This window comes from Epinephelus moara, chromosome 2 (assembly GCF_006386435.1).
Source record: "Epinephelus moara isolate mb chromosome 2, YSFRI_EMoa_1.0, whole genome shotgun sequence".
In the NCBI taxonomy this organism is placed as follows: Eukaryota; Metazoa; Chordata; class Actinopteri; order Perciformes; family Serranidae; genus Epinephelus; species Epinephelus moara.
Window position 1 is genome coordinate 20812334 of NC_065507.1, and position 26881 is coordinate 20839214.

General features: G+C 42.4%; 1 protein-coding gene across 1 annotated transcript in view; it reads right to left on the reverse strand.

The window, feature by feature from the left end:
- Positions 1-26881, reverse strand: part of rsrc1 (arginine/serine-rich coiled-coil 1) — a 136956-nt gene that overhangs the window by 2279 nt on the left and 107796 nt on the right. The window contains exons 7-9 of the mRNA XM_050073974.1: positions 23699-23770; positions 4401-4507; positions 1108-1215 (exon numbers count right to left, since the gene is read on the reverse strand). Coding sequence (XP_049929931.1) covers positions 1108-1215; positions 4401-4507; positions 23699-23770 — 287 coding nt within the window. The remainder of the gene's footprint in view (positions 1-1107; positions 1216-4400; positions 4508-23698; positions 23771-26881) is intronic.

The window sequence follows — 26881 nt, forward strand, 5'->3', positions numbered from 1 at the left end:
TATAACTTATGTAGTTCTGTGGGCCTTGCAGTGCGTTGACAGAAAAGGCCGACACACATGTGACTTGTATTCATCGCAGTACATCAGCAGTAGTAATGATATTGATTGTAAGTGGGCTATAAAACTGCTGCTGCAAGTGTCTGATGAATGAAGGCATCTGTTTATTAGGAAGTAACATAATGACTGTGAGACTGAGAGGCAAGACACATTTCTGTGTTGGCTGTGTGTGTTTGTGTGAGGGTGGGAGATAATGTTGACATGCTGGCTATGTGTAAATACTGTATATCTATGCGATGATATGTGTCTGATATTATGCAGATTGTAGAGCAGCCCCGGCCACGTCAATCCTTCATTCCTAACCTACGCTGCTTACAGCGGCTCTGCATGTTATCTGTGTGTTAGATTCAACACCAGTGAGTTCTTGTCTGTCGGCCCTGCACTGGTGTCATGGTGCTAATGAGGCTGTGTGTGTGGGATGACAGTATCTGGGCTGGGCTAATGGGACTCATCTGTTCTAATTGGAAGCGGAGCTGGAGCTGAAGCTGAGGCCGGGGCCCGCCTGGGGCATATTGCTACCATACATCAGCCTGTCTGAGGGTGTGTATGTGTGTGCATTTGAGCTGGTGGGCGCTGTGTGTGTATGTGTGTGTTTGAGGGGGTTATCTGCATACGTCAGGGCATAACTTAGTTTCCCCCAGTGGAGATAGATGACTGGGAAGCCCCAGGGAGCGTTATTGCAGTTTAAAGTTTTCCTTCTCGTTTTTCATCATTGGTCTGCAGGCAGGGGAGGCAGGGTGACGTTGGGAGGCTATAATCTACTACACTGCAGTGTCCTAGGCTGTATGAGGCACAGTATCAAAATATGCACAACTGGCATAAATAGTGGTGCTGGTTTTAGTAGCAGCAGTGGTGTTTTTAAAAGAAAAAGTTTACAAAGCATTAAGCACCACACTCATAAAGACAAGATGATACCAGAAGATAAAATGATAAGAAGCAAGATCAACTTTATCTGTGTCAGAGGACTGGAAGTTGTTCATTGGCTCAGAGGGTGATAACGGTTCTGCTGTAAAGCTAACAGTGAAAGGGTTTTGCCAGGTGACAACTTACACTGGGATGGGCGAGCGTATCACTGTCATTGTACACTATGGAAATGGGAATAGAGACGTCCTGAGAATACGCGCTCTCTGACTCCTGCTTCACCTCAACAGGCTCAGTCTGTACACACAGAAACACACAAAACAGACAAAAATGAGTCACACTCAAATTAAAATGAGCACTTTAAACATTAAATAAACTTCAAGATAGCCGAAACACACACTGATACAGAAACATTATAAAATCCCTGAGAGTCGAAGATTCAAATCGGAGACCCCTTAGCTAAATGACATTTGAGCAGATTTTTTTTTGTTGTCAGTCAGAGTGCAATGTACTTCTTGGGACGTTTTGGTCCCCAGATTTAGCTGCAGAGTGAGCGCTCCTTGCGTTCATGCTGCTCTCTGGCACAGGCAGCTGCTGACCCAGATCCAGGGTGAGTCTGGGTGAGATGGAGGCAGCTAACTGGAGTAAAAAAAGCTTTGCCCGGTCAGGCTCCTAGATAATGTTTTCTTCCAAATTCACTCAGAAGTGATGAATTTACAGCTCACAGCAACATAATACCGAACAGTCTCGGACGTTTGTTTGATACCCAGTGATGGCAAAAAATGTAGTTGCACATTTTAGATTCGTTCGGAAGGCTTTCTTAGCTTTTTACTACATTCCCTGAACGTCCCACCAAACCTCATTCAAACTCTTAGATTCTATATGAAAAAAAAAGAAAAAAGAAATGAATATATAAATTTTTGGACAGGTGAATCCGATTCAACAAACAAATTCCAAGTTGGGTGCGGGCCTAAAATGGAAGCATATGAATGGTAGATGCATCTAATTTTGAGAAAGAAAAACCTAATTCTTAAGAGCATATTAGCCAAAGCAACAACAGCATTAACACACACACATAAAATTGTTCCACATTACAATATGAAATGACAGCACTACCAATGGTTGAAAAGAAATATTATTAAATTTCAAATAGCTCCAGAAAGACAAGAGAACAGCGAAAAAGAAATTTAACATTTGAAAAACATTTGCAGTTTAATGTATGTCTTTTAGCACATGTCAAAACATTAAAGTTTGTAGATTTATGTACACTAAAATTAAAAATATATACCATAAAGATTGGTATGTATTACAAACTTAAGTGTTACAGAATTGAGACCTGTGACATGCAAAAAGACGTTTGTCCAGCAGATGGCAGTGAAAGTCTGGCTCATGCAATCAGCTTCTAGAAAGCAGTGTATTGATAGTAATCAGCTTGTATCCAGAAACTAATTTCACTATCTCGCTTCACTCATCTATCTGTGTATGGTGCTAGTTTCTTTCCTCACATTCTCCACCTCTTATTTCCTATAAGTGAGTCTTAATTGTGCTGAACCAGTGACTGCAGTGTGAGTGGGCATGTGTAAATATTCAAACATTTAAAAGAATCAGCTCGCTCGGTCAGTTGTGTCACGTTTTGTAACAGCTGAAGCCAAAGGAATTATATCTTCCCGTTTCTTTACAACTGAAAAGGACTTAAAGTAAGGACGAAGGTTCTCAGCCCTCCCCCCGCCACACACAGTGCCATCTGGAGAGTCCACGCTGACAGAAGAAAATGTGATATTCAGACGTGATTCTTCCTCCATCCCCAGAGGTATTACTAAAAAATATAATAAGCCCCACATTTGGAAAGATGGCCTGCTCTCCTTGTTGTACTTGATAAAGAAGGAATATCAAAATGAACACTTTGCCAAGTCCATTCATGTTTCAAACACTCCTAAAACCAGCCCCGGAGCAAATGTTTACCCAGTTGGAAAGATCTATTTAAAATTCATTTGGCAGGATACAAAAAGTAAGCAAGATGGAAAACACACTGGCTAATAAGTGTGTTGATGTGCCAAACACACAATTCTTGGTAATAATATGCTGAATATACATTTTTAATGAATGCAGCTTGCTTGAAAAAAAGAAAAAGAAAATCGTAACAGATATACTGTAGCAGAAATCAAAGGTTTCACTGGGTTCTCCTCATTAACAGTGGCTTCAAAAAATCATTAATGGTCACAACTCATTGCAAAATTGTTACTACTACTACTACTTTATTTGGATTTACCAAATAAACCAAATACTTTATTGGCATTTTATTTATCCTTTATTTATCCAGGTTTGCCTCATTGAGATTAAGAATCTCTTTTTCAAGAGGGACCTGGCCTGTATCTTTACACAATAACATACAAATATAAGTCAGTTATAGAGTAATTATATTCTGATATTTCGGCTAACAATGCTGAATCAATTATCAGTTTTAATAAACAACAAATACCCTAAATACATCTGCTATAGGGTTGTCAAACAATGTTTAAATGTACAGTATACTCAGCCGTTATTCTCTTCATTGCAGTCAAGTCGCTAAAAACTCTGAAAGACTGAACTCTTCCCAACTAAGGATGACTCGTCTGTATATCTTAGGCATTATTTGACTAATGATGGGGACGACACCCAAGAGATTAATCTGAAAAGCAATGAATAGCCTTAATAAAAGAATGTGTAAACTTGAATTTGTGTTTCATTACAGCACTTCTGTTCTCAAAAAGCAAATGATAAAGATATTACATCCCTTTCTATGAGCTTTAAATTATATTTTCTTTAGAATTTGAGGACAAAAAAAACAAAACAATCTTTTTGTGTTTTGTGGGTGATTTTACCGTATGAATCTAACTTTATACACACAGGGGAGCAGATCTGACATCTGCTGTGACCCAGCTGGAGTTAAACCTGGTGAAGTTTCAGTGTTCAGTGTGTGAGTGGGGCAATACGCAGAGTATAGTGTGCATGTGCAATCTGTGTGGTCCAAGCTGCAGCCACGTCGGTCTTGACCTTTGTCAGACTCACCAGGATGCAGTCCCAAAAGTCTGCGCAGGTTTGCTGTCACATGTTGTCGCCTATCTTTTCAAAACAGCCATGAGCCTCCCAACAAATCTAATTCCTGCTCCTTCAGAGACAGGGACATTTCAATAATGACTTCTGTGTTTTGTCTGCATCTGCACAACCAGAGGGGGGAGAGAGAGACAGAGAGAGGAGGACAGAGGATGGCTGTTGCCTGCTGTGGCTTTTGTGTGGGTGCTGCCGCTTTGGAGGCGGCGAACACTGGAGCGTCTGATGAAACCGTCTCAGGTCGGAACAAACGGCGCTGAATGAATGTTTGATTTGGTCTGGGCTGTCTCTGGACAGACGGCGCAGCGTTGCAGAGAGGGAAATTCAATAACAGACAGAGTGAAAAGATGGAGAGAGTGAGGGGTTGGGAGAGAAAGAGGGACAGAACGCACCTTTATATCATCCCTGGATGATTTGAAAGCCTGAGGAACAAAGGAATCACTCTCGATGGCCTCAATGTCCTTTATCCTTCGCACTTGCTCCTCCAGAGAAGTTCCCTCTGAAACACATGTTACACAGAAGAGAGGCTATGAACAAAAGCGTGCACACATGTCCACAAACACACATACGCATGCACACACACGCGCACACAAACACACAGAGGCCATCTCTTGTCATTTTCTGAAAGGCACCAGATTTCATTTGGACTGGGCTTAGTTGATTGTATGTTATCTCTCTGTATAATGCTCCTTGACACTTACAATATAAAATATCAGATATTCCCCTATTTTAATCTCCACCAAAAAGGACTCTTGCCTAGCCAAGGACATGGAGATACTACAAAAGGCAAGTGGAAAAAAAATACTAACAAGATAATAGCCAGACAGTGAATTACACTCGGATAATGCATTCTAAAATAATCAAAATATGAACACAAACTCACTGCAATGGAATTTCATTATGGAGACTAAATGTGATTAGGTTTCATACACTTTTCATGTATCAGAAAGTATTTTGCTCCGGCTTGTCCAATCAAACAAAAAGACAGAAAAGGTTTCCAGTAAATTACTCTTGGATATAAACACATCAGGATTCTGCATATCAGATAATAAATCATTTCAAGAATTCAAGAGCAGTCTTCGCAGCGTAGGAGGGCAAAAATAGGTGTGCCAAGAAAGTTAGTAACAGGGGGAGGAGAAAAAAAAGAGACAAGAGTCTGAATGCTCCCATTATTCTCTGGCTGTCAATCTTTCCACTGATCAGTCAATATTCATCCCTCTCTCCCCCATCCATCCGTCCTCTCCTGCACTCTCCCATCTCTCTATCTGTCAATCCAGCAGACATCCATGTTTCTCTGCTCCACTGATGTAGGCTGTGTCATGAAAACAAGTACACAAATGGGAACACACACACACACACACACACACAGAACATCGGGGTACAAGAACTCCCACATGTACACGTGTTTGCAAACTTACTTTGCACCGACACTCATGACTGGCATAAATACGTACATGCGGTATACTCTAGCATGCACTCACACTCACACACACACACACACACACACACACACACACACACACACACACACACACACACACACAGAGTGTGCATTTGGAGCTAATAGCAGGAATTAATTCAATCCATTAGTAGCTACAGAAAGGGTGTCACAACAGATCTTCATGGCCCTGGTGTTTAATGAATAAATGAATATTTGTTCCGGCTTTCACGGCAAAGCATCACATGCTATCTCACACAAACACCAAAGGCACACACACCCTATTATAGTTCATAATAGCACTCAAACAAACTGGGTTTTGATTTAAATGCACTGCAGAATTGGACAACTGAGTGACAAGTGGAATTAAGCCTTCCAATATGACAGACTATCAGCTTGTCATCCTGTGCTGGGAAAGATGCGAGCAGAGACGCATTGCATGGCGGGCTCCAAAAATAGTCATTACCTTGACTGGGCTGCTAGATGAAGTCTGAACACTGGCCCAATATCCTCCTGGAGACTGTGGCCTGTCCTTCACACCACTATCACCACCACTCACTGCACAGCTGCACGAGCGTGCGTGTGTGCGGCTGAAAACTAACGCTTGTGACTGGCCGACAATTAATTCAGCACAATTTAATTCACATTTTCAATTACCCCTTCTCTGCTGTCCTTTGAGCGTGAATGCCCTACATGAGGAACTACCACACAAACCAGCACAGTGACATGTATCCACACACCCACGCATACACCATATCTGCAAGCATCTCCTTGGCAGGCCCGTCTGTTGCTGGGATGTCCGTGCGCGCTGCAGGAATCCATTAAGACCTCAGACTTTTTGACAAACACATTATTGGTAGATAAAATGACTTCCATATGCTGTTTGTCAGATGTCAGTGGGAAAAGATATGTATTTCATGAGAAAATCAAAAATAATGGACTTTGAGTGCGGGCCTAGCGAGCTTAGAGGCAGACAAAAATCAATACTCTAGCTGGGCGAGCGCACTCCGCAGCTCGGAGAGGTCAAAGTTGATATTTAATATTGACACATTATCTGGCAAATTAATTTAACAGGCCAACTCGATTGTCACCGCATTAGGAACGCTTCTCTGTCAGTGATGAGAGGCGGATAAAGTGAAAGCTGAGAGAGAGAGAAAACAGACGAGAGAGGAAGAGACAGAGAGGAAAAGAAACAAGAGTGGACACAATTAAATGTACAGTATGTTCTGCTTTAAATTAGGTTATTGTTAGCTCTCTGTGGCACTGAAATGTATCGCCAACATTACTGCCAACCAGGAAATGGGATCAAACTCAATCAGTGAAGTTTTGTTTTGTAACTGCAGATTAGAATAATAGAAAGTGACTGAGCAATGTGTGTTAACGTGCGTTTTGCATGTCCTTGCATGTCTGCATGTGTGTGTGTATAAAAGAGGCAGTCAGAAAACTCACTTGCCATCTCATTACTGAAATTAGTTGGACAGACAGCAGTGCTGATGAGTGGCTCAGAATCAATAGGCTATTGTTCTCTCTAAATAGCTGTTTGTCCACTTCATTGATTAAGACCAGAGGACGAGGAGAGAAAATCAAACCAGCCAATGAAAACAGATTTCAGCTCATCTCCTTCAGCCTTGAAGATGAGAATGTTACGCAGCAGTTACACTCCCCCACCAGAAGAGGGAGCTGTTCAACAACACATGTCCACATATGAGCCGAGGCCTTGGGCTATGGCAGCATTGTCTTTGTAAACTTGACTTTGGTCTACAGTTTGTCAATCAAGAGCAGCCGAGCTGAATATATTGCTGCTGCTGATTAATTCCAGTAATTGAGTGCACTAGCGTGCCAGCTAAATTACCGCAGCACTTGTTGTTGTTGTGTGGAGAAAAATAAATAAGAAGGAAAACTAACTGCTTGTTTTATTGAGGTCTTGCAAATTGTGGCAAATCTTTGACGGTGTTTTGGAATTATATGGCAAATGGACAACTTAAAGGCATTTAATGAATCTATTAAAAATAAAGAAAGGGCAAACTGTGCTGCTGGATTCACGCACAGTAAGTGCAATAAATATATTTGGGACAGGTCATGGCAGAAAAAAGGTGACTCCCATTTTTGTTTGGTTAGTTTAATCAAAGAATATAATATTTGTCAAAGAAAGAGATTCAAATTCACAAAGATTTACTTTAAATTAAATTTTTGTAGATGTTTTTCTATGTGCACCACATCACTGACACACTGCACACCCAACAATGATACAAACACCAGTCCTTAGAAATACATGAGGATAAACATTTATCTAACTTCTGTACCCCATGCCCGGCTTTCACATGTGCACGCACGCACTCGCACATGGCAACATCTCTTGGTTTCCCAGGTTTCAATATTGTGCCCTTCCCTCCTCTGCCCTCCCCCCCTCCCCCCCACCACCTCTCTCCCTGCACCGCGGTAAAGATGTGTAATTCAATGCTCAATTTAGGCCTGTCTCAGTGGAGATTTTTTTGCCTGCTAATTGATAGAAATTAAGCCATTAATCAAGCCACTAGCCATCATTCAACCCAGGGAAGATGAATACAAACTTTCATAATAACCACCTTCCCCATTTTAGCCCTCATTAGCATTAATTTTTAATGTAATTATGCTATTCTTTTACACTGAGCTCATAAATTACTGCTCTTTTGTTGCTGGCTGGCCTTGTAAAATCCAAAGTAATGCTTTGTAGTCTGATCTTTAAGGCAATTACTGGCTTCTTCACTCTTTTATCTCCCTGCATTTCCAATAACCTGCTCTCTAATGATTTATCTCCGCTGTACCCCCCCCTCCCCTCCTATCCCCTTCCCCACTCTTTCTCTCTCTGCACCAGCGGCCAACTGCCCCGCTGCCAGCCTCCGCCTCCAATCCCCCATCCGCCCACATTCTCCCCATCTCTTTACAGCAGCCCCAGATACATCAGGGATGCACACAAACACATGCACGGATGCTTGCCTCCAACAAGTTAACTATATTAACACACTCACGCACGTGTGTATGTGTGCGCGGTAACTTTGTTTACTATCTCCTTTAGTCATTTTCCAGCTCGCCCTTCATTAGTGAATATCCAGCTTCAGCAATGGCGACAACACCGGGGGAATGCCAAGGTAAGAGACTGGCGCTCCATCTCACTCTCTCTCTCTTGGCTGGTCTCCTGTGGGTCTTACCTGTAGGCTAGCTGCTCTTGTTTATGTAACCCCTGAGCTGGGTAAACACACACACATACACGCATGCACGCACGCAGGCACACACTCGCAGAGCTTGGCATCAAACAGCTGAGTTAAGCTTAGCAGGGCTGCGTGCTAGGGGCGATAGAGGGGCTCCGGTCTGGCCCTGTTCTCAGCAGCAGCATCCTGGCTGCATCAAAGTCTTTACCGTACGATTCTCCAGGCCCAAACAACAGGCTGCTCCAAAGCATGCCTGGGAATTGGACTGAACAACAACAGAAAAAAAAATGAAACAATAGGTTACTTATTAAAATCCGACTGATGAGATTTCATTATCGCCACCAAATGACTCTCTGCGAGGATTTCCATTACACCGTCACTAAAACAAATAAATTAAGAAACCTAATGTGTCTGCTTGGTGTCTGGGAATGTTGCCGCTAATGAGATATTTTGTTGATATGATAGAGAAGTTTAGGCCTGTCCTGTTTAGGCTCAGAGCCATTGAGAAAGCCAGACGGCCAACTTGCTTTATTAAAAAGGTGTCTGGTGTGGGCCTTGGTTAGGTAATACTTTTAGACTGTATTGATTAGGGGCCGCTGACAGGTTCTGATGTTAGCCCTGGAAATGCATCAAGTGGCTAATGAGCAGCTATTAGGCCCATCGATTTGCTGATTTCAATTGATAGCTAGCAGGGCAAAGCTGCACGTCAATATTTGCATAACTAATACCCTGCAGCTTTAGGCATTGAAAAACGAGACCTCAATGAGTAAGGGAGACAGAAGAGAAAGAGAGAGATACACTGAGGGAGAGAAAGAGAGGAGATGCAGATAAATACAGATCAGCAGCTCAGAGGAATGAGTGAGAAAAACATCTGAGTTACCAAAACAATCCAAATGTGAAGAAAAGCTCGACCACCATGAGTTTCCTCTTCTCTCCTCTTCTCTCCACAGAGGTTGTAGGTTGTCTATAACACACCAATGGCAGCATTGCAACAACGACAAGCTGTGACACTGGCGCCTGTGTGTGACGCCTGTGGCTGCTGGGGTCAACAGGTCACGCAAAATGAAGGTAAATTCTGACAGGCTGAGCCAGATGTCCCGAGTGTGTCCCTGAGGAGTGTCCGTAAATGTATGTATGTGTTTGTAAGTGCGTGTGGGAGCGGGTAGATGTCCAATGACAGAGCAGGTGGCTAAGCTAGTCTAATGTGTGTTCCCATGAGACCACACACGCACACAATACGCACAGTCATTCATATATTACCTCCATCCCCCGCCTCCAAAAAAAAAAAGCCACATCTCCCAACAATGCACCTTCAACCACAAACACATACGCAGGTCGAGTGATCCCCTGCGGTGGCCACCTTGTTATCATAGTGTCAACTGGTCTCTGTGGAGTTTGCCGTCCTGTCGACTCCTGTCACTGCCATCAGGGGCCTGTCACACATCACTAATGCTCAGTTGTCTTCCTTAAAGTTCTGGTGTGGAGGGTTTAGGGGGACATATTAACAGAAATGGAATATAATATAATAGGTATGTTTTCTTTAGTGTAGAAATCCCCTGAAAATAAGAATATTCATGTTTTCATTACCTTAGAATGAGCCGTTTATATCTACTTAAGGGGCTGGTCCTCATGTAGGGAGACCGCCATGTTACACTGCTATATGTCTTCAATAGCCCAACACTGCTTCTAGATAGGGCCAGTTTTTATGTCAGCCACCATAGATAGCAGCTCCTCTGCGACCGGAGTTTTTACCTCAATCATCAAGTCCATTTGTTTTGGAAAGGACAAGACCTCTGCGGATAATTTGGCTCCTTGTAAAAACCTCCTGAAAGTCTGAATCTTAAGGTGTCAGAGAAAAAAGGTGGGCACACAGTATAGGTGCTGGGCAAGCAGCTCGTCTCCGACATGCAGAACAGCGTAGGAGAAACACTGTTTTGTAAAGTGAAATCATGTTCCTCAGTGTTTTTACAGGTTTAAATCACCGGTTCTAATTGTTTTGGAGAGAAGGAGACCTCTACGGACAGTTCAGCTCACGGTAAAAACCTCCTAAATGTCTGGATCAGAGAAGAGGTGAGCACATGTTAGCAGGTGCTGAGCTGACAGCCTCTCTGCAATGTGCTAAACAGTGTTGGAGAAACACTGATTCAAATCTGGTCTGTTTGCTTCGGAGAGGAAGACACCTCTGCGGATAATTCGGCTCCTGGTAAAAACCTCTTAAACAATGAACACTGAAGGAATTCAAACCGGGAGAAGTTTCAGCTGGTTGCAATCTGCAATCCTCACCACTAGAGGCCTCTAAATCCCCCTAAATCTCACACACTGTTCCTTTATACCTCTTATATTGATAGTCAGGTCTACAAGTTCTCTGTAATTTATGAAGAAACACCATATATGATCACATTCTTTGGATAATGTGGTCTTGAGCATTATATGACCTTAGCAGACAATGGCATGTGATATTTTTATGTTGCACCTTATATGATATCTATTTGGCATCCGGAAATGAAGAGCAGCTGGTGACCGAGTGTCACACACACACACACACACACACACACACACACACACACACACACACACACACACACACACACACACTCTTCNACACACACACACACACACTTCTAGTGTCTCCTAGTGATAGTGATCTCCCACTCTCCAGTCAATAAAGGCCTGAATGATGAATTAAAGACCCAAACAACCTGCTAATGACAGGATGACATGGCAGCCACGCGCCACGCTCGGCTATCTCCTTCCACATCTTCACTCATCCCTCCCCACTCACCGCTTCTCTCTCTTCTGTCATTCAACCCCATTCTGCTCATCTATTCTCCCAACTTCCTCTCCTCAACTGACCCTGGATCAACTACTCTACAGTATATTCCCCCCATCCGTACCAAGAACTCCCGCTACTACAATTAAATGCACGTGTTTAGCCTCCTCCTGTCTGTGCCCATAATGAAGTCATGGGGAGGGACAATAAATTGGCCCCGGTCTATCCTTCCATCCGTACCTCTATCTATCATGCGCAATATCTGAAACCACAGCCTGTATTTATAAGAAATGATGATGCATGTAATTGTTTGATTCTGCCTTCAAAACTGCACTGACTCATCTGAGGACTTGCTACAGTATTTGTTTATTCATATAAATGTCACGCAAACCTCAGACATAACTTATGAGACTTTGATGAGAAAAATTTTCTGTGGGGGAAAATGATATAACACACACGCTACGGTACAATCCTGCTTTCAAATACACTGTTTTCATTACAGCTCAAAAAAAGCTAAGTTGCAGCATTTACTCGTAATTGGCTTGGTTGGAGGATTTACCATTCATCAGGGATGACATGTTTATTGTTGCATTGTTGACATTGTACCTATCACTATCATGGGGTATAAATAATTCACTCATTGCAAAAAACAAGAGTCTACCTTTTGGGAAACTAGAACAAACAAAGCTTAAAAGCATCTACTGTATATTTACTGCATTTAAGTCAGCTATTTATCTGAAATCCTAGCTAAGACCTGACTGCTCCTGCTGACCTGACTGCACGGTGCTAACTGCAAACATAGAGGGCTAACCAAAACCAGGTGGGTGTGTTTCTCTCACTGTGTGGGTGTGTGTGTGTGTGTGTGTGAGGGAGAGAAAGAGAGCAGTATGAGTGTTAGCCGATGTCCTGTGCCTGGGCAGCATCACAGAATCTCATTAAATAGTGAAGCTTTCACAGGCTGAGTGGTGAGATCTTCAAGATCACAGCCACTTTCTCTGTCGACGGGCTGGAGAGGGGGACTGGTGGCATTCTTAACATTTTGTATTCAATTTCGTTTCCTTATATTCTATCAAATTCTTACGGAGTAAAGTTCTGCTTTTGTTAATCTTGTTATTTCAGGGCTCATAATGTGAGATAGCGTCAGCACGCTGCGAGAGCCACATATCTCAATGTCATTTTCTGTTTTTTAGGAAATGAGAGAATTTCTGTCCCTGTGACACTTTTAAACTAGATACACATTGGTGAGGGCTGGTTTATTAGACACTCTCTGCACACAGCATACTGAAGGACGCCTTGTATTTACTGTAAAATAGGAGAGGCTTTAAAAGAAACTGGAGAAGTGTTGTAAAGAATACAGCAGAACACAGATGAAGGAGCGTGTACCTGAAACTCTCCCTCCTCTAAATACAATAACAGCCTGTCTGTCTGCGAGACTCAAGGAGCTCTTTATTGAGCACGCTGCTGTTTTAGTGTGATTAGAATATAGAGTCCTTCCCTGCCCTTTACCAGAAATAACACGCATTTGACTGCATTAACTTGATGTTAAACTAGGCGGTGCATATGTGTGTGTGTGTGTGTGTGAGAGTGTGTGTGTGTGTGTGCAGGAAAAACTGCAGCGGTGTCCATTTTTTCGATCCCAGGCTGGTCAGCAGCTCTTTTATGAACAACTCTATAATTAGAGAAACACCAAGCAGCTAATTACTTAATTGGAGCAAGGTCTTTAAAATGAAAATGATGTAATCTGAATCCAGGAAACCGGCTCGATTTTCACGTACGCTGATACATGAACGTCAACACACAAACAGGCGCACACGCCTCGTGACCTGCAGTCTTCTTGACGTGCAGCCATCAAGCAACCGACTCTTTCCCCTTAGTTGGGTTGTAATTGATTCTCCCTTTCACTCTGCTGCCTCCTGACAGGGTGTGTGTGTTGGTGAGAGAGGAAAAGGGACAGAGAGTCTGTTTGTGTGGTCTGCCACAAACTATATTAGTAAAGGTCATGGCCGCGCATGTGTGTGTGTCTGACTAGTAATTAATTAGGCAATTGCCCCCCACCTCCTCCTCTTCTGACCTCACTTGTAGACTAATAACCTTGGCACTGAGTAATACATTAAACCTCTTTTTTTTTTCCTGTCGCATTCTGCCTTATTGGAGGAAATCGTGCAAAAACAACAAAACAAGAGTGACATCATCATTTGCATGCAAATCAAAATCACCCTTCATGGCTTAAATTACAGGAAAGAAATGCATGAGTAGTTGTGTGACTATAATGCCCAGTCAGTTCTGATATGTTTGATTTCTGTCAGCTGTGCTCGTGTGAGTCCTTCTCACTGCACACTCATTACATGTGTACACAAGTATAAAATGGCGTACTGCTCCATGCAGTGACCCTTCCCCTCCATACTCTGACTGTCTTGTCCCTGAATGAGTTGCAGAAGAATATGACATATTTTGCCTCCATGATATTTCTGTCCCCTTAAAGACAAATTAAGTAAATCTGGTTAAATCTACATCCATGGGCATCATGTGATTCTAATCAGGCTTTGTGATATCCAGTGTCAGGAATGTACCCGACCGTATAAAAGTTTAAAATTGCTGCTAAACAGAGGTTTGAATCAACAAACCCCAGTGGCTTTACACTTGGACAACTCAACGCTGCAAGTTTGAGTTTGTGATGGATACCCAGTTTGTCAGTAATGTATGTGGAAATACAGCTGTAGATCTGGGTCCCATGTGAACATAGACAATAAGGGAACTGACCAATGAATGGATGACACAGGGTTTGAACCACCGACTTCATAGAATTAATTGACTTAGCCACTGTGATGTCACAAACTGGTTTGTGGACTACTGTTTTGAAGCCTCCACTTTGGCCTTTTGACCATACTTGGATGACGGTGGAGCTGCGGAGGAGCGGGTTGGATGTGACTGAGAACTCCAGGACACCGCCATAGTAGCAACTTGAGAATCACAAGATAGCCACACCCTAAAGCATACTCTGCTTTACTGTCTATTTTACTCTAAATGGGACCATCATTAACAAACATTAGATTCCATTTTGCGATGGGATCACTCCAGTAGTGATACAGCAATCCGTGACTTAGAACGTATGGGGCCAGAGGCATAAAGTGGGGTGGCCAATGGCCCCTTCCCTTCTTCCTACACCCCTATTTCCATTCCTCATGCTCAGATCACACCTATCTTCAAAATCAACCTTCATTTTGATCTCAACTACACACCTGTAACTTTCATGACTGCATCTTGCACAGCTGTGACGCTATCGCATTGACCTGAGCACAATCAGACTTCTTTCTGCAACCAGTGGAGCTGCCCCCTGCTGGCCATTAAAAAGAATGCAGGCACTTGAGCATTTGCTTCACTTTTCAGACCCGCAGATAACCGTTGTATTAAGTGCATTGCACAGTACAGTGTGTCATAAGTAGATTAAAAATTGCTGCTACACTTGTATCAGTATGCATTATCACTTTTTGCTACATTATGCCACCAACATACTCTCATAAATTTCAGTGTTCAGTGCATTTCAAGTATTGATAGTTGTATGCTGTGTAACAAATAACCTTTTCACATGTACTAATGTTCACTGTCTTTTACACAGAAGTGCAAAAAACGCCTTTATGACATGGTGTGATGGCACCAAAGCCCCCCAAAACACACACAAACATTGAGCAATCTCACCCAACCATGTGTGAAGCACTCCAATGACACACTCATCACACACACCACATTTAAAAAAAAAGACAGCCAAGCACATTTTACTGGCCCCTATAACACACACACACACATTCTTAAGTGACCTCTGATGTCTAATGACAAACCTTGCGGGGGCCACCACATGGCCAGAGCCACCCAGGATGCCAGCACTTTGACCTGCAACAGTCTGCGGGTGTGTCTAATCACAGCAGTCTGACCACCCTGTTAGACTGCACCAAGTACACTACTTCTGTGTGTGTGATCATGTCCAGACTTACACGTGTGCGTGTATCTGTGTGTGGGTGTGTGAGACATGTTCACATACTGGGAATGTTTTCTGTTGAAGCGGCACACTAATACTCTGCCTTTAATCTCCGAATACTAAAGCTGCATTACTACAGCTGACATAGTCACGCTGATTATTTATTTAGCTACATTCAGTGTTCAATTTTCAGGATTTTCTTCTGTTAAATTACATTTTAACAATTAATAAAAAAAAAAAAGCAAAACAAAACAAAAAAGGGCCAAAAATGTGTCGCTACAAAAAGTGTTTTTTTTTTCTTTCAGTTTCTTAATTAAATCAAGAAAAATTTTCACATTCAATATCGAATTTTAAACCAGCTGACAGTATCCTAAACCTAAATAGGATGGACGGGAAAACTGGAAAATAAATCAGCCCGGTAACTCAGGCGAGGTTGCTGAATGTACATCGGTCTACTGGAAGCAGGTTAATTGATAAGGGTGACCCAAGAAACGATTACCAATCACAGAGGGTAAAAGGGTTCTGTCAATCATCTGTCCACTTGACCTGAATGAACACGGGTTGGAAGCTCGCGTGGACAATCTCTGTGTAATCTAGCCTATGGCAGAGATAGCTGGGCTGCTATCGGGTCAAACATGTCATTCCATAGATATCCTTATAGAAATGATTAAGCTATAGGCTCCATAGCTGCAGACGTGACAGCAACTCTGGGTAGCATCAGCATCCCATTACCCCGGGACAACAAAGGGTCACGTGGGGTTAGCAGAATTCAGCATGCGCCTCCACTCGTTCACGGGACCAGCAGCGCTTAGGACAGGAGGTCATCTAATCACCTTGCCGAGCCATCTCCGAGGGAGGAAAGGGGAAACGAGAGGTGGGCGTGGGGGAGGGGGAGAAATCAACTTTAAATTTGCAGTGATGAAAAATCAATAAAGCAGTAATTGCTTGGCTTATCACCGTGCAATGAAACAAATTGGGAGGAGAAGGAAGGCAAGGATAGGGCTGGCGTCCATGCTGCACGCCAGGGTTTTTTTGGCTGCAGCGTGTGGAGCTGAGCGTAGCGCGAGAGAGGGAGAGAGAGGAGAGGAGTTTGGGCTTCAGTGGGCCAAGGCAAGGAAAAAAGGTCTCCTCGTGATAATTAAATCTTCTCACACTGATTTTCTGCCAAATTTATTTCCCCAGGGACCATAACTCTGATTCAGTGCTTACAAGCCTTGCATAACTAATCATTTCAACGTGGGGGGAACCACAAACCTGAATGAATTGGGAGGAGAGAGGAGAAAATAAAAAAAGGGAGATGGCTAGACTGAATGTGTAGCACTATTCATCTCTAAATCAATCATTATTTAGGCAGCACAAAAATCAGAAATAAGTGTGGAGTGTTCTCCTGTAAGATTCAGATTGAAACACACCTTTAAAGTGAAGGTATAATTGTCAATGTGCTCTCTTTTACACTCTCTCCGCAGTGCTATACGGGCAGAAAACATCCTTTAATTCCTGGAACAAATAGAACCCATAAAGCCAATGAAGTGTCGGTTCAATATTCCTCTGACTGTTCCTGGCATGATTGTGTTGAACATAATAACACAACAAATAAGGCCATTTATCTGAAGTAACGACAGGAGATGAGGCTAACTCCACTAATCAATACCGAATCAATACAAACCAGATTTTCTTACATCAAAATCACTGAGACAGATCTTTCTTCAGCGCAGAGTGCACAAGAGCAATACAGTGCCTCCCTGGAGCCTTGAGGTAGATCATATAGCCGGTGGAAAGAATACAGTTTAAAAAAAAAAAAAAGTATAATGCTCTACCCTGAGAGAGGATGCTGGGAACTATAATTATAGCTTGGTATAATTCAGACACTCTCCTTATTGAATCCTCATGTTTTAGTTAATGTGATGAGATCATGGACACCAGATCACTCGTGTTTACCAGCGGATGAATTTCACCGCTTGTCCTTCAAGTGGCAGCCCGGGCAGCGTCGATGCTGCTCGTCGAGGTAGCGTGGCACGCCACACCATGGCCCCGGTAATTAAAACATTTAAAGCAGAGCCAGCCCCCCTGTGCTCCTGGGGTGTGATATGGGGGTCACGCGCCTGTAGATTCTAATTTGCGCACCATTTGTATTCATGACAGGCACGTGCTAAATATTTAACAGCAGCCCGGCAGGAGTTTTGTATTGTTAGGCTTTCCAGGTCAAATAATTTGATTTCAAGGCAGATTACATTAAGCGTCAATGTCCAAGCCACCACTCTCACTTGCCTCTCATTTCCTGTCTTTTATTACAGCCGAGATAGGCCAGAACTGAAGGGATATAGCTTTGGATTATACAAGAGCTTGTTATCCGTGGATTAGTTATTATTTTCAATTAGAAAAGGGATCACATCGTTTATTATGGAAGCACACACCCACACTGGTATCGCATGCAGATGCTTGCATGCCGAGCGGAAATTTTAGCTGACTGACAAATTGTCTAGTCGAGCATGTAATCACACCTAACAAGAGAAATATTATTCCAAACAACTGTCCGTGCGGGCTCATGCACCCTTAATGATACTTCACTTGAATTAATTTGACCTACAGATGCTAAAAATATGTGTTCTGTCTTTATTCTATATGTTGAACAAGCAAGGCAAGAAACCAAATCCAGACATTTTCTGTGTCAGCCGAGGCCCTGTGGTGATTGACAACAGAGCTAGTTAAACGGTGATGAGGCGTTAATGGATGCTAGGTCGAGGAAGTGGAGGGTAGGTGGGGGGGGGGGGGGGGGGAGTGAGCAGGAGGGGGTCTGCGGCTGAATATTTAATGGTCATATAATTCCTGAACACAGACACACACAGACAGGTACACACCCAACCCGTGACCTGTCCTACACACCGCGTAATTAGGGAAACAGTCCTTTCGTTTAACTGCCAAAAGAGCAAACGGTAGGTATATATTCCCCTAATGATATGGGTTAAAGAGCTATTATACGTCTCATTAAAATATATGATCTACCAATCTGGTGGTGGTTTGAGGTAATGGGGACGGAGCAGCATAAGGGCTAAAATACCATCCGCAGGCTATAGGCTAGTGTCCAAACCATATCTACATAATTCTGTGTGCTGGAGAGTGGCTGCACAAATGAAGACGTGTTTCTGTCAGTGCCTCATGAACGACACAAGAACGAGTGTGAGGAAATGAATTGGGGTTATGAAGCATTTGACACCAATTTTCATGTCAACTGGTTGATGTTTTACCTTTCTCTTTGAATCTGCTGGACATTAAGCATATAAAGAAAAGCAGGAATTAACAGGAGGTCTTAATAATGCTTTAAACACTGTCATTTCCCATTAGACAGGAACAACACCTCATAATCACTGAACTGACATGCTTCTGTAAAATGACCAACAAATACATAACAAGAAAAATCACAAGGAATTGTGTTGCCAAAAATATTTATCGATACATAACAGTCATTCTGCTGATGTCTCTGTGACTAACCAAAAAAGAAAAGTTGTTGTCAATTATAGCCTTGGTATATTTTCTCTTTAGAAAAACTTTGAATTTCATTCCCTCAATGTCAATTTTCCCTGTGGTTTTGGTTTTCCATTGAAGTTATAAAATCCATAATCATGACAATGTCATAATAAGAAACATACTACTGGGACTGAACAATACGATCTAAAATCTATATTAAAAATAAATGTAAAATGTAAATAACGACACAACTTTTTTTTAAATGGTTCGATGAGTACTTGAACAGTGGATGAACAGAAAGTTAATCAGAAAACTGTTTTTACAATTTTATAACTTAAATTTAATTTTTTTTTTTTTTAAATAATTTTTATAATGAATTATTATAACTAGCTTTTTTTAATGTAAAAAAGTCAAAAATTCACCAGCTTCTTGTTAAATGTAAAGATTTGAACCCTCTTCATAGATGACTTTAAACTACATATTTTGGGGTTTCTACATTTTTTCAGTAGAATAAAACAAATAATTTGAAGACACAAATTACAACAGATAATGGGACATAATATTAAAAATTTTGCGGGGCGTCGGTGGCTTAGAGGTAGAGCAGGTGCCCCATATACAAGGCTGCCGGGTTCGACTCCAGCCTGTGGCCCTTTGCTGCATGTCACTCCCTCTCTCTCTCCCCCTTTTACGCTTAACTGTCCTATCAATTAAAGGCAAAAATGGCCCAAAAAATATCTTTAAAAAAAAAAAAAAAAAAAAAAAATTTGCACTATTCTGTCTTGGCTAGGTCTGACTTGCAAAAGAAGTTTTAATCTCAGTGTGACTTCCTTGTTAAATAAAGGTTACATATATTTCACTATTTTAGACATCTTATAGACAACTAGCAAACTGAACAAAAATGGAAATGAATTACTGCTCCATACATTTTCTTACTTGCATGATCACTTCTTACATCTTTGTCCTGTTTAGTTATAGTGGCAGCCTCTGGAGCTGAAAAGTGACGCCAACACTTAAGTGCTGACAGCTGCAGTTCCCTGAACGGCCACTTGAAGCTGGCTCCAAAAGCTCGTCAATCCCATAGACCCCCATGATGACATGCCCAGCTGTACAGCGGAAATAAACACGTTTACAGCCTGGTACAAAAATGTTTTGGAGTCACCATAGCTAATTTCAACATTCATGAAAACTCATCAGTTGACATTTTAATATGGCTTAAAGTTACGCATATTTAAGGGTGGACCTGCTTGACTGACAGGCTGTCTGCGAGGCTTCACCACAGTCCATGAGTCAGATCATCCCCTCCTCAACAACTCCACCATCTTATCCAAATATGGTTACTTCTGCCTCCCAAAAAACAAGATGGCAATGGCCAAAATGCCAAGCTCCAAGCTTCAAAATGGGAGTCTATGAACCAATGGGGACGTCACGGTAGCTATGGCCATTATTTCATACAGTCTATGGTTTAATTATGGCACTTTGTTACTGTGCTGATTGGTTGGTTAAACTTCTGTTTAGATATTAATGGCTGCTGTAGTCATCGTCAGTTTAAGGACATTTACTGGAGAGTACAACATAAACTTCAGTTACCTACTATATGTGCCCAGATTTGTTTTGTTGCATTTTCTTTGTTATCTGGTCTTCATTGACTAACTGTAATATGTTGTGTTATGTTGTTTTAATATTAGGAAAAACATGAAATACAAAAAAAAAGTGCAACATGAGTAAATATAAGAGAAAAAAGGAGCGAGGAAGCACTATGTGGATCTTACTGTAAAGAAACACAAAGCAATCAGGAATGCATGAACATCTTTAGGTCAATAATTTGACATATTTCGTTTATTATCCAGCCCTACGTACAGTGCTACCACACACACACACACAATACCTCTGGTTACACGTTGCCTTCAGTAAAGTGCCAGCTGATGGTACAGTCCACACAAACAGACTGTTACACCGGCAGTCAGTCCATCTTATTATAGCTGGACACACTATGTTAGCTAAAAGCCTCCTGGGCACACAAACAACATCTCTCAGCTTTAATAGCCTAAACAAGGCATGCAACTAACAAAGGAACCATCCTCCCCTCTTATTCTCACACCCTTTCATATCACTTGTTTCCTTTTGCAACCACTAGCATCATCTGGCTGCCCTTAACCAGAGAGGCAAACACTCTTTTTAAGTGGAGACTACTTTGTTAACTGATGACCACAGGGTCAGTTATTGATCCTCTCCTTTCTCTCTCTCAGTAAACCCTGCTGATAAAAACCCCTCTATTCTCGCAGGGCTCTGCAGTATGCAGCCACAGTTCGCTACAATAATAGCTTGCATATCATAGCATTCACATGAATCAGATCTCGGTGGTTCGATTAGGGCTAAACTAACTCAAACACATTGCCAGTCTAGGACGTGAATCTATTTATGAACGAGGAGTGTAGGTGGTAGTGTTCTTCACTTCTCCCCTCCATTCTCTTTAAAGGTTTTCTCATTTCAGTCGACTTAACAGTTCAAGTGTAAACTTTCTAGTTGTGTTGACCTCTAAGAGGCCCTGCGGGGAATAAGGAGACCCCTGGTGATCTGCTGTTTAGCAGCAGCAGTGGCCCACCTCCTCCATTTTAGTTGTGCTGGGAGGAAGGGCAGAAGAGGATGGAGCCGACTGACTCTGCTTGTGTCTATGTACGTGGATGTGTGTTGATGTGTATTTGTGACCGTGCCACTGGCTTCTCTCGCTACAGAGGCAAGGGCAAGTCATCAGGGCCGCTTTGTCGAGCCTCTCTGATCTCACTTTCACGTGTCCCCGTGCAGGGAAAGGAATAAAATGATCGTCCTCGAAGGTAGCGACTGCACAGCATGCTGTACTGCACCGCTCCACTACACAATCAAGCACAACACCTTATTTCACGCAGAAATAACAGTTGGAGTGAGGGATGAGGGAGCTTTGAGGAAAAGAGTCTACGGAATCCAAAAAGAGGCAACAGTGCAGGGTGAACTTAGCTAAAGACGGCTATTTGATTGGGAGACTTGTTCTGTTGCCCCAAGCGAGGCACTTAGTCACCACTTTGGCAATGCTTCCTTCCGCACAGAGAAGAGAGAATCAGGAGAAGGGAAAGTGTAAGAAAGACACAGAGAAGAGGGCAGCAGGGAGGTGGAAATGGTTGATGAGGACAAATGGAGGTGGGAAGAAAGAGAGTATGTTAGACAGAAAGTAGGAGGAGAAAACAGACAGACAGAGCGCTAAGACCGAGAAAAATGAATAATACTGATGTGAGAATGGCGGAGAGGCTGAAAGAAAACAAAACAAAACAGGGTGAAGCAGCGAGAAGGAGGAAATAAATTCTTCCCAGGACTGGGGGACCAAAGCAAGAGTGCAGGGCTAATTAGTTTCTGATGGCTGGACTTTCATTTGGCTAAAAGGTCAGCTAACTTTAAAGGTCACACTGCCATGCCTGCTCGATGCACGGAAAAAAAAAAAGAGTGGAGAGAGAATCCAGCGATATAAAAACACCCACACTAGAACAAATTATGCTACTACACATGCCTGTGTGTGCGTGTGCATACACACACACACACACACACACACACACACACAGTGTGGACGATAACAGCACATTTGATATTCTCATTTATGTCGTGCTCTGGTCAGAGCAAGGACCAGGGTCATTATTCTATCTAAGGACTTTTATTACTGCTAGCATATCCACTGCAAATTACTCTTGACTTTATTTGAATGTGCATCGATATAATCTTTGTGTGTACGTGCGTGTGTGTGTCTGCATGTCCTGTGTTGGGGAGGGGGTTTAGGTCGGCGGGATAAATTTACTGCCTGCAATGCTAAGCACATTTCTGCCAATGCATCTTTATGTAGATTACAGCTGTCTTAATAAAAACTAAGGAGTGTTATCAGCACCGCTAAGTGGATGTTTAGAAAGTACAGATGAACTGTGAAGGAAGAATTCTCAATTACAAAACTATGGCTGCAATGTTTTATTGATTAGTTGTAATTGCCAACTAATTTGATAATCGATTAATCAGTTTGAGTATTTTTTTTTAGGAAAAAAGAAAAGTCAAAGTTCTCTAATTCCAGCTTCTTAAATGTGAATATTTGTGGGTTTCTTTACTCCTCTGTGACAGTAAAGTGATTATCTTTGTCTTGTGGACACAACAAGACATTTGCGGACGTCATTTTGGGCTTTCGGAAACAGTTATTGACATTTTTCACATTTTACAGACCAAACAACTAATTGATTAACTGATAAAATAAATAATTGACAATAACAATATTCATTAGTTGCAGCCCTCTACAAACAAGGGCACTTACATTAAACTGTGGATGTAAGTATATTAGTTGTGTGTAACATAACTGGCACTGCAGAGAGGGCATGGACTACAGAAATACTGCAACATCTGACACAAGAAACGGGAAGATAGTGAGGGTTTTCCAACGTGAATACATATTTTTTGTTGTTGCACACACACACATTCATGACATGGAAGCCTTATAAAACTTGTTTAATCGCACTTGCAAAAAGTTTGCCTTTTGTTTTTATCAGATAAAAATGCTCCAGCTTATTTAAGACAGGTCTTGTGCAACAGATGTCTCATAGCCTTAAAAACTTTGTATGTATTTTGTGTTCTTGCCCCTCAAAGGTAATATCAATGGCTATTTGATGGAGACAAAATATAAGCTAACTAAAAAGGATGTTTTTAACTGTTTCCAACAACTTTAATACTGCATTTTTTGTTACATATAATGCTTTATGCTTTTTGATTTATTCTTTGTGTGTTGTCAGTTTAGAATGGCAACAACTGGTGTTGGTGTCCACATGTTGGATCTATGACAACACACATATGTAACTCACCTTCCTCTAGTTTCTTCCGGGCCTCCTCCTCTCTCTTGGCCACTTTGGCCTTCAGCACCTCGTCCGTCTTAGCTGAAAAGAAAGACAGCAGCGTTAGGAGCAAAGCAGAAATTCAGGAACATCATAATGGTTTTATTATGGAAAACATTTACAGCATTTTTAAAGATGAATTGAGATATTAAGGAATTAATTCTTAATTATGATGTATGATTATATATTCCTACTGACAATAAAATAAAAACAAATAAATCATTTCATTTTTTTCTTTTATATCTGATTAACCCATTTTCAAAAAACACATTTGTACACACAAGGAACAAAACTTATTTCTGCGGGAACAAATTGCTGCTCATCACAATGCCGAAAAATTACCAGAGAACACATCATTGGATCAACAGTACGCGTACAAATCAACAAAAATATGAATCATGCCTTCTTCTCCTTTCCCTACCAGACAGCAAGCCTCTCTGCTTTCCCTTCATACCCCTGTAAAAGTCAGCGAGTCTTCCTGAGAGGTGTTTATCGTCTCGGCATAATGAAAAGCTTAAGAGAAAGTGAGGCTGCGGGAGTAAACACTCGTCAGGGCATTTTAAGCATCTCTCATCGTGAGCCGTGTTGTCTCGGCTCCCTTTTCCTCCGCCTTTCCCCCTGAATAATCAAGATGTTAAGCCACATTAAAAAATATAATGCCGTGTATGGCAGGACTATCAATACTGCCTCTAAATTAATTACATTTCCGTTGCGGCGCATCATTTATTTTGCAGCGTTAAGGCCTCAGCGGAGCCATTCGCCTTTATTGCTATCTCACTTGGTTGATGAGTGAGCTATGTAAAATTGAGTCTCCAATATCATTACACTTAATGAGTTTAAACTTTGAGAAAAAAAAGGAGAGAAACAGAAGAAGAGAGCGAGCAGAAGAGAGAGAGAAGGGGGAGGAAGAGGACGAGAGCTCGGCACTGTTTTGGGGAAGTTAATACAATATAGGAGTGGGTGTAAGTGTTTGTGAGCGCTTACAGAATGTTTGTGTTAGGGCACAGCTGTAGGTGTCCGAATGTGGTTTATTGCACCACTTGAGATGCCTGCATGCGTGTTGTGTGTAAGCTCCTTTTGTGTCTGATAGTGTGTGTTCGACTTTACACTGGAAGCAAACATGTTAAATAAAAATACAACACATGCATCATCTGTGCGTGTGTGTGTGTGTGTGTGGATGCAGGAGGCCATGGGTTGTGCTCGTCTCTCTGTGACTGTGCTGCTGTTTTTGTTCAGTAATTGGCGTAGACAAAGAACCGTCACACTGCTGTTACGGCTGGTTAAGTCTGGAGGTTCCGCATCTTTACTAACAATGACTCTACATGGATGACTGAACCTTCCTCTACCTCCCTCAGCTAGTGTGTGTGCGTGCGTGTGTGGGAGCATGCTTAACTTAATCAGCAGCAACCAACCTATTTCTCTTAGTTAACACCATCATAATTTAGCAACTTCGTGTGTTTGTACCAAAAGTATTGAACCACCATCCTGCATCTCTTCACAACTACATTCATGACTTTTTTTGTCCGTATATGCACAGATGTGTACTTTTGTGTACACACCTGTGTGTGTTTTTGTGTGTGTGAGCGAACTCCTCTCTTGTGTTCTTCAGTTCCCTCTATGCTCGGGGCTACCGAGAGGCAGGTAGGAGACGGAGCGGTATTGGTGATGCGATGGAGCGGGGAGGCAGACGAGGGGGGAGAGGAAGAGAGGAGGGGTAAAAAGGGAAAGGGAGATAGGCACATAGATGGGGGCCATGTAGGAGAAAGGAAGAACTGACAGCGAGGGGAACAGACAAACAAGCAGAAATAAGAGAAAAAGCCTTGCCTGCCGTGCACACAAACATGTGCACACAAACAACAGGAGTGATTTGTCGCCTCTTTTTGTTTGCATGTTTATCCTCCACCTCTATCCCTTCATCCCTCCCCCAACAGGTTCTCTTATCCTCTCGCTCTCTCTTCTCTCCTTCTGTTTTGCCCTCTCCCACCCCTCCCTGTTTTTTTTTTTTTTTTTTTTTATGCTTTCTCTTCCTTCTCTTGCTCATCTCTCCAGTACACTGTGCCTGGGGGCGATAGCAGCAAATCAAACTGTTTATCCATCTCTCATCAGTGCACTGCCTCACGGGGCTCCTGCCCCCTCAAAACAATGAAAGTAGGCCTGAGCGCTGAGCCAGGGATACGATTTAATTACATCAATAAAGAGCTCGGCTTTAAAAAAAAAGATAAACTACAAAACAATACATTACAGCAACGCACTTTGCTGCACTATCATGAAAAGCCTGTTAACATAACAGTTGCATGTGAAAAAGAATTAAGCCTCACAGCTGTGCCCATCCGGAGATATAGGCATGTCTGTGTGCACAGGCCGCTTATTGGAAGTATATTTCTTGGCAACTTAGTGGCTCCAGTTCATTGTAGGATAATTCTGTGATGGACTTTTATTAAAGCGGGTAATAAACGGCCGGGTGTTGGGGAGAGGAGAGGCCTTTCACTTCATTTAGACTTCGTTCAGTCTTGGCTGCAGGGGCGGAGGGAAAGAGGAGGGATGGCAGCAGGAAGGGGCGGCGAGCGTCAGTGAAATCGCATTGTGATTATGAGTGTAATTGCAGCTCAGGGGCCCAGGGGCCATGTAGCTCTGATGGCGCTAGAAGATGTTTTATGCACAGCAACAGAGAGGAAGAAAGTGAGAAAGAGAGAAAGAGGGAGTGTGGGAGGGAGAGGCAGGCTGCCAGGATGTTTGCGATTTTTTTTTCTTTACAGAATCTACTCTTCTATCTCTTTTCTCCTCCCTTCTTTTTCTCCTTTCTTCTCCTCCTCCCCCAACATCCTCCTTCACTCCTCTCTTCTCCTATTCTCTTCTCTCCTCACTCTTCTCTCCTGTCCTCCTCCCTTGGCAGGATTAGCTGGGTCTCGTTAGAGGGGAAATGTAATAATGCTCCCACCAGGTGGAATCGGGCCCGCTCCATTATCAGCCGGGAGATGGATGGGCCGTGTAGGGCCGGCGGGGGCCACGCGCGCATGCAATTTAGATTCAATAAACTGGCAAAGCAAGACCCCCAATCTGATTTATCTCTTACACGCCGCCAATGCTTGCTGCTATGATGCTGATTCCCTATTACCACTCAGAGAAGGACTATTCATTGGATGTAAGGCACGG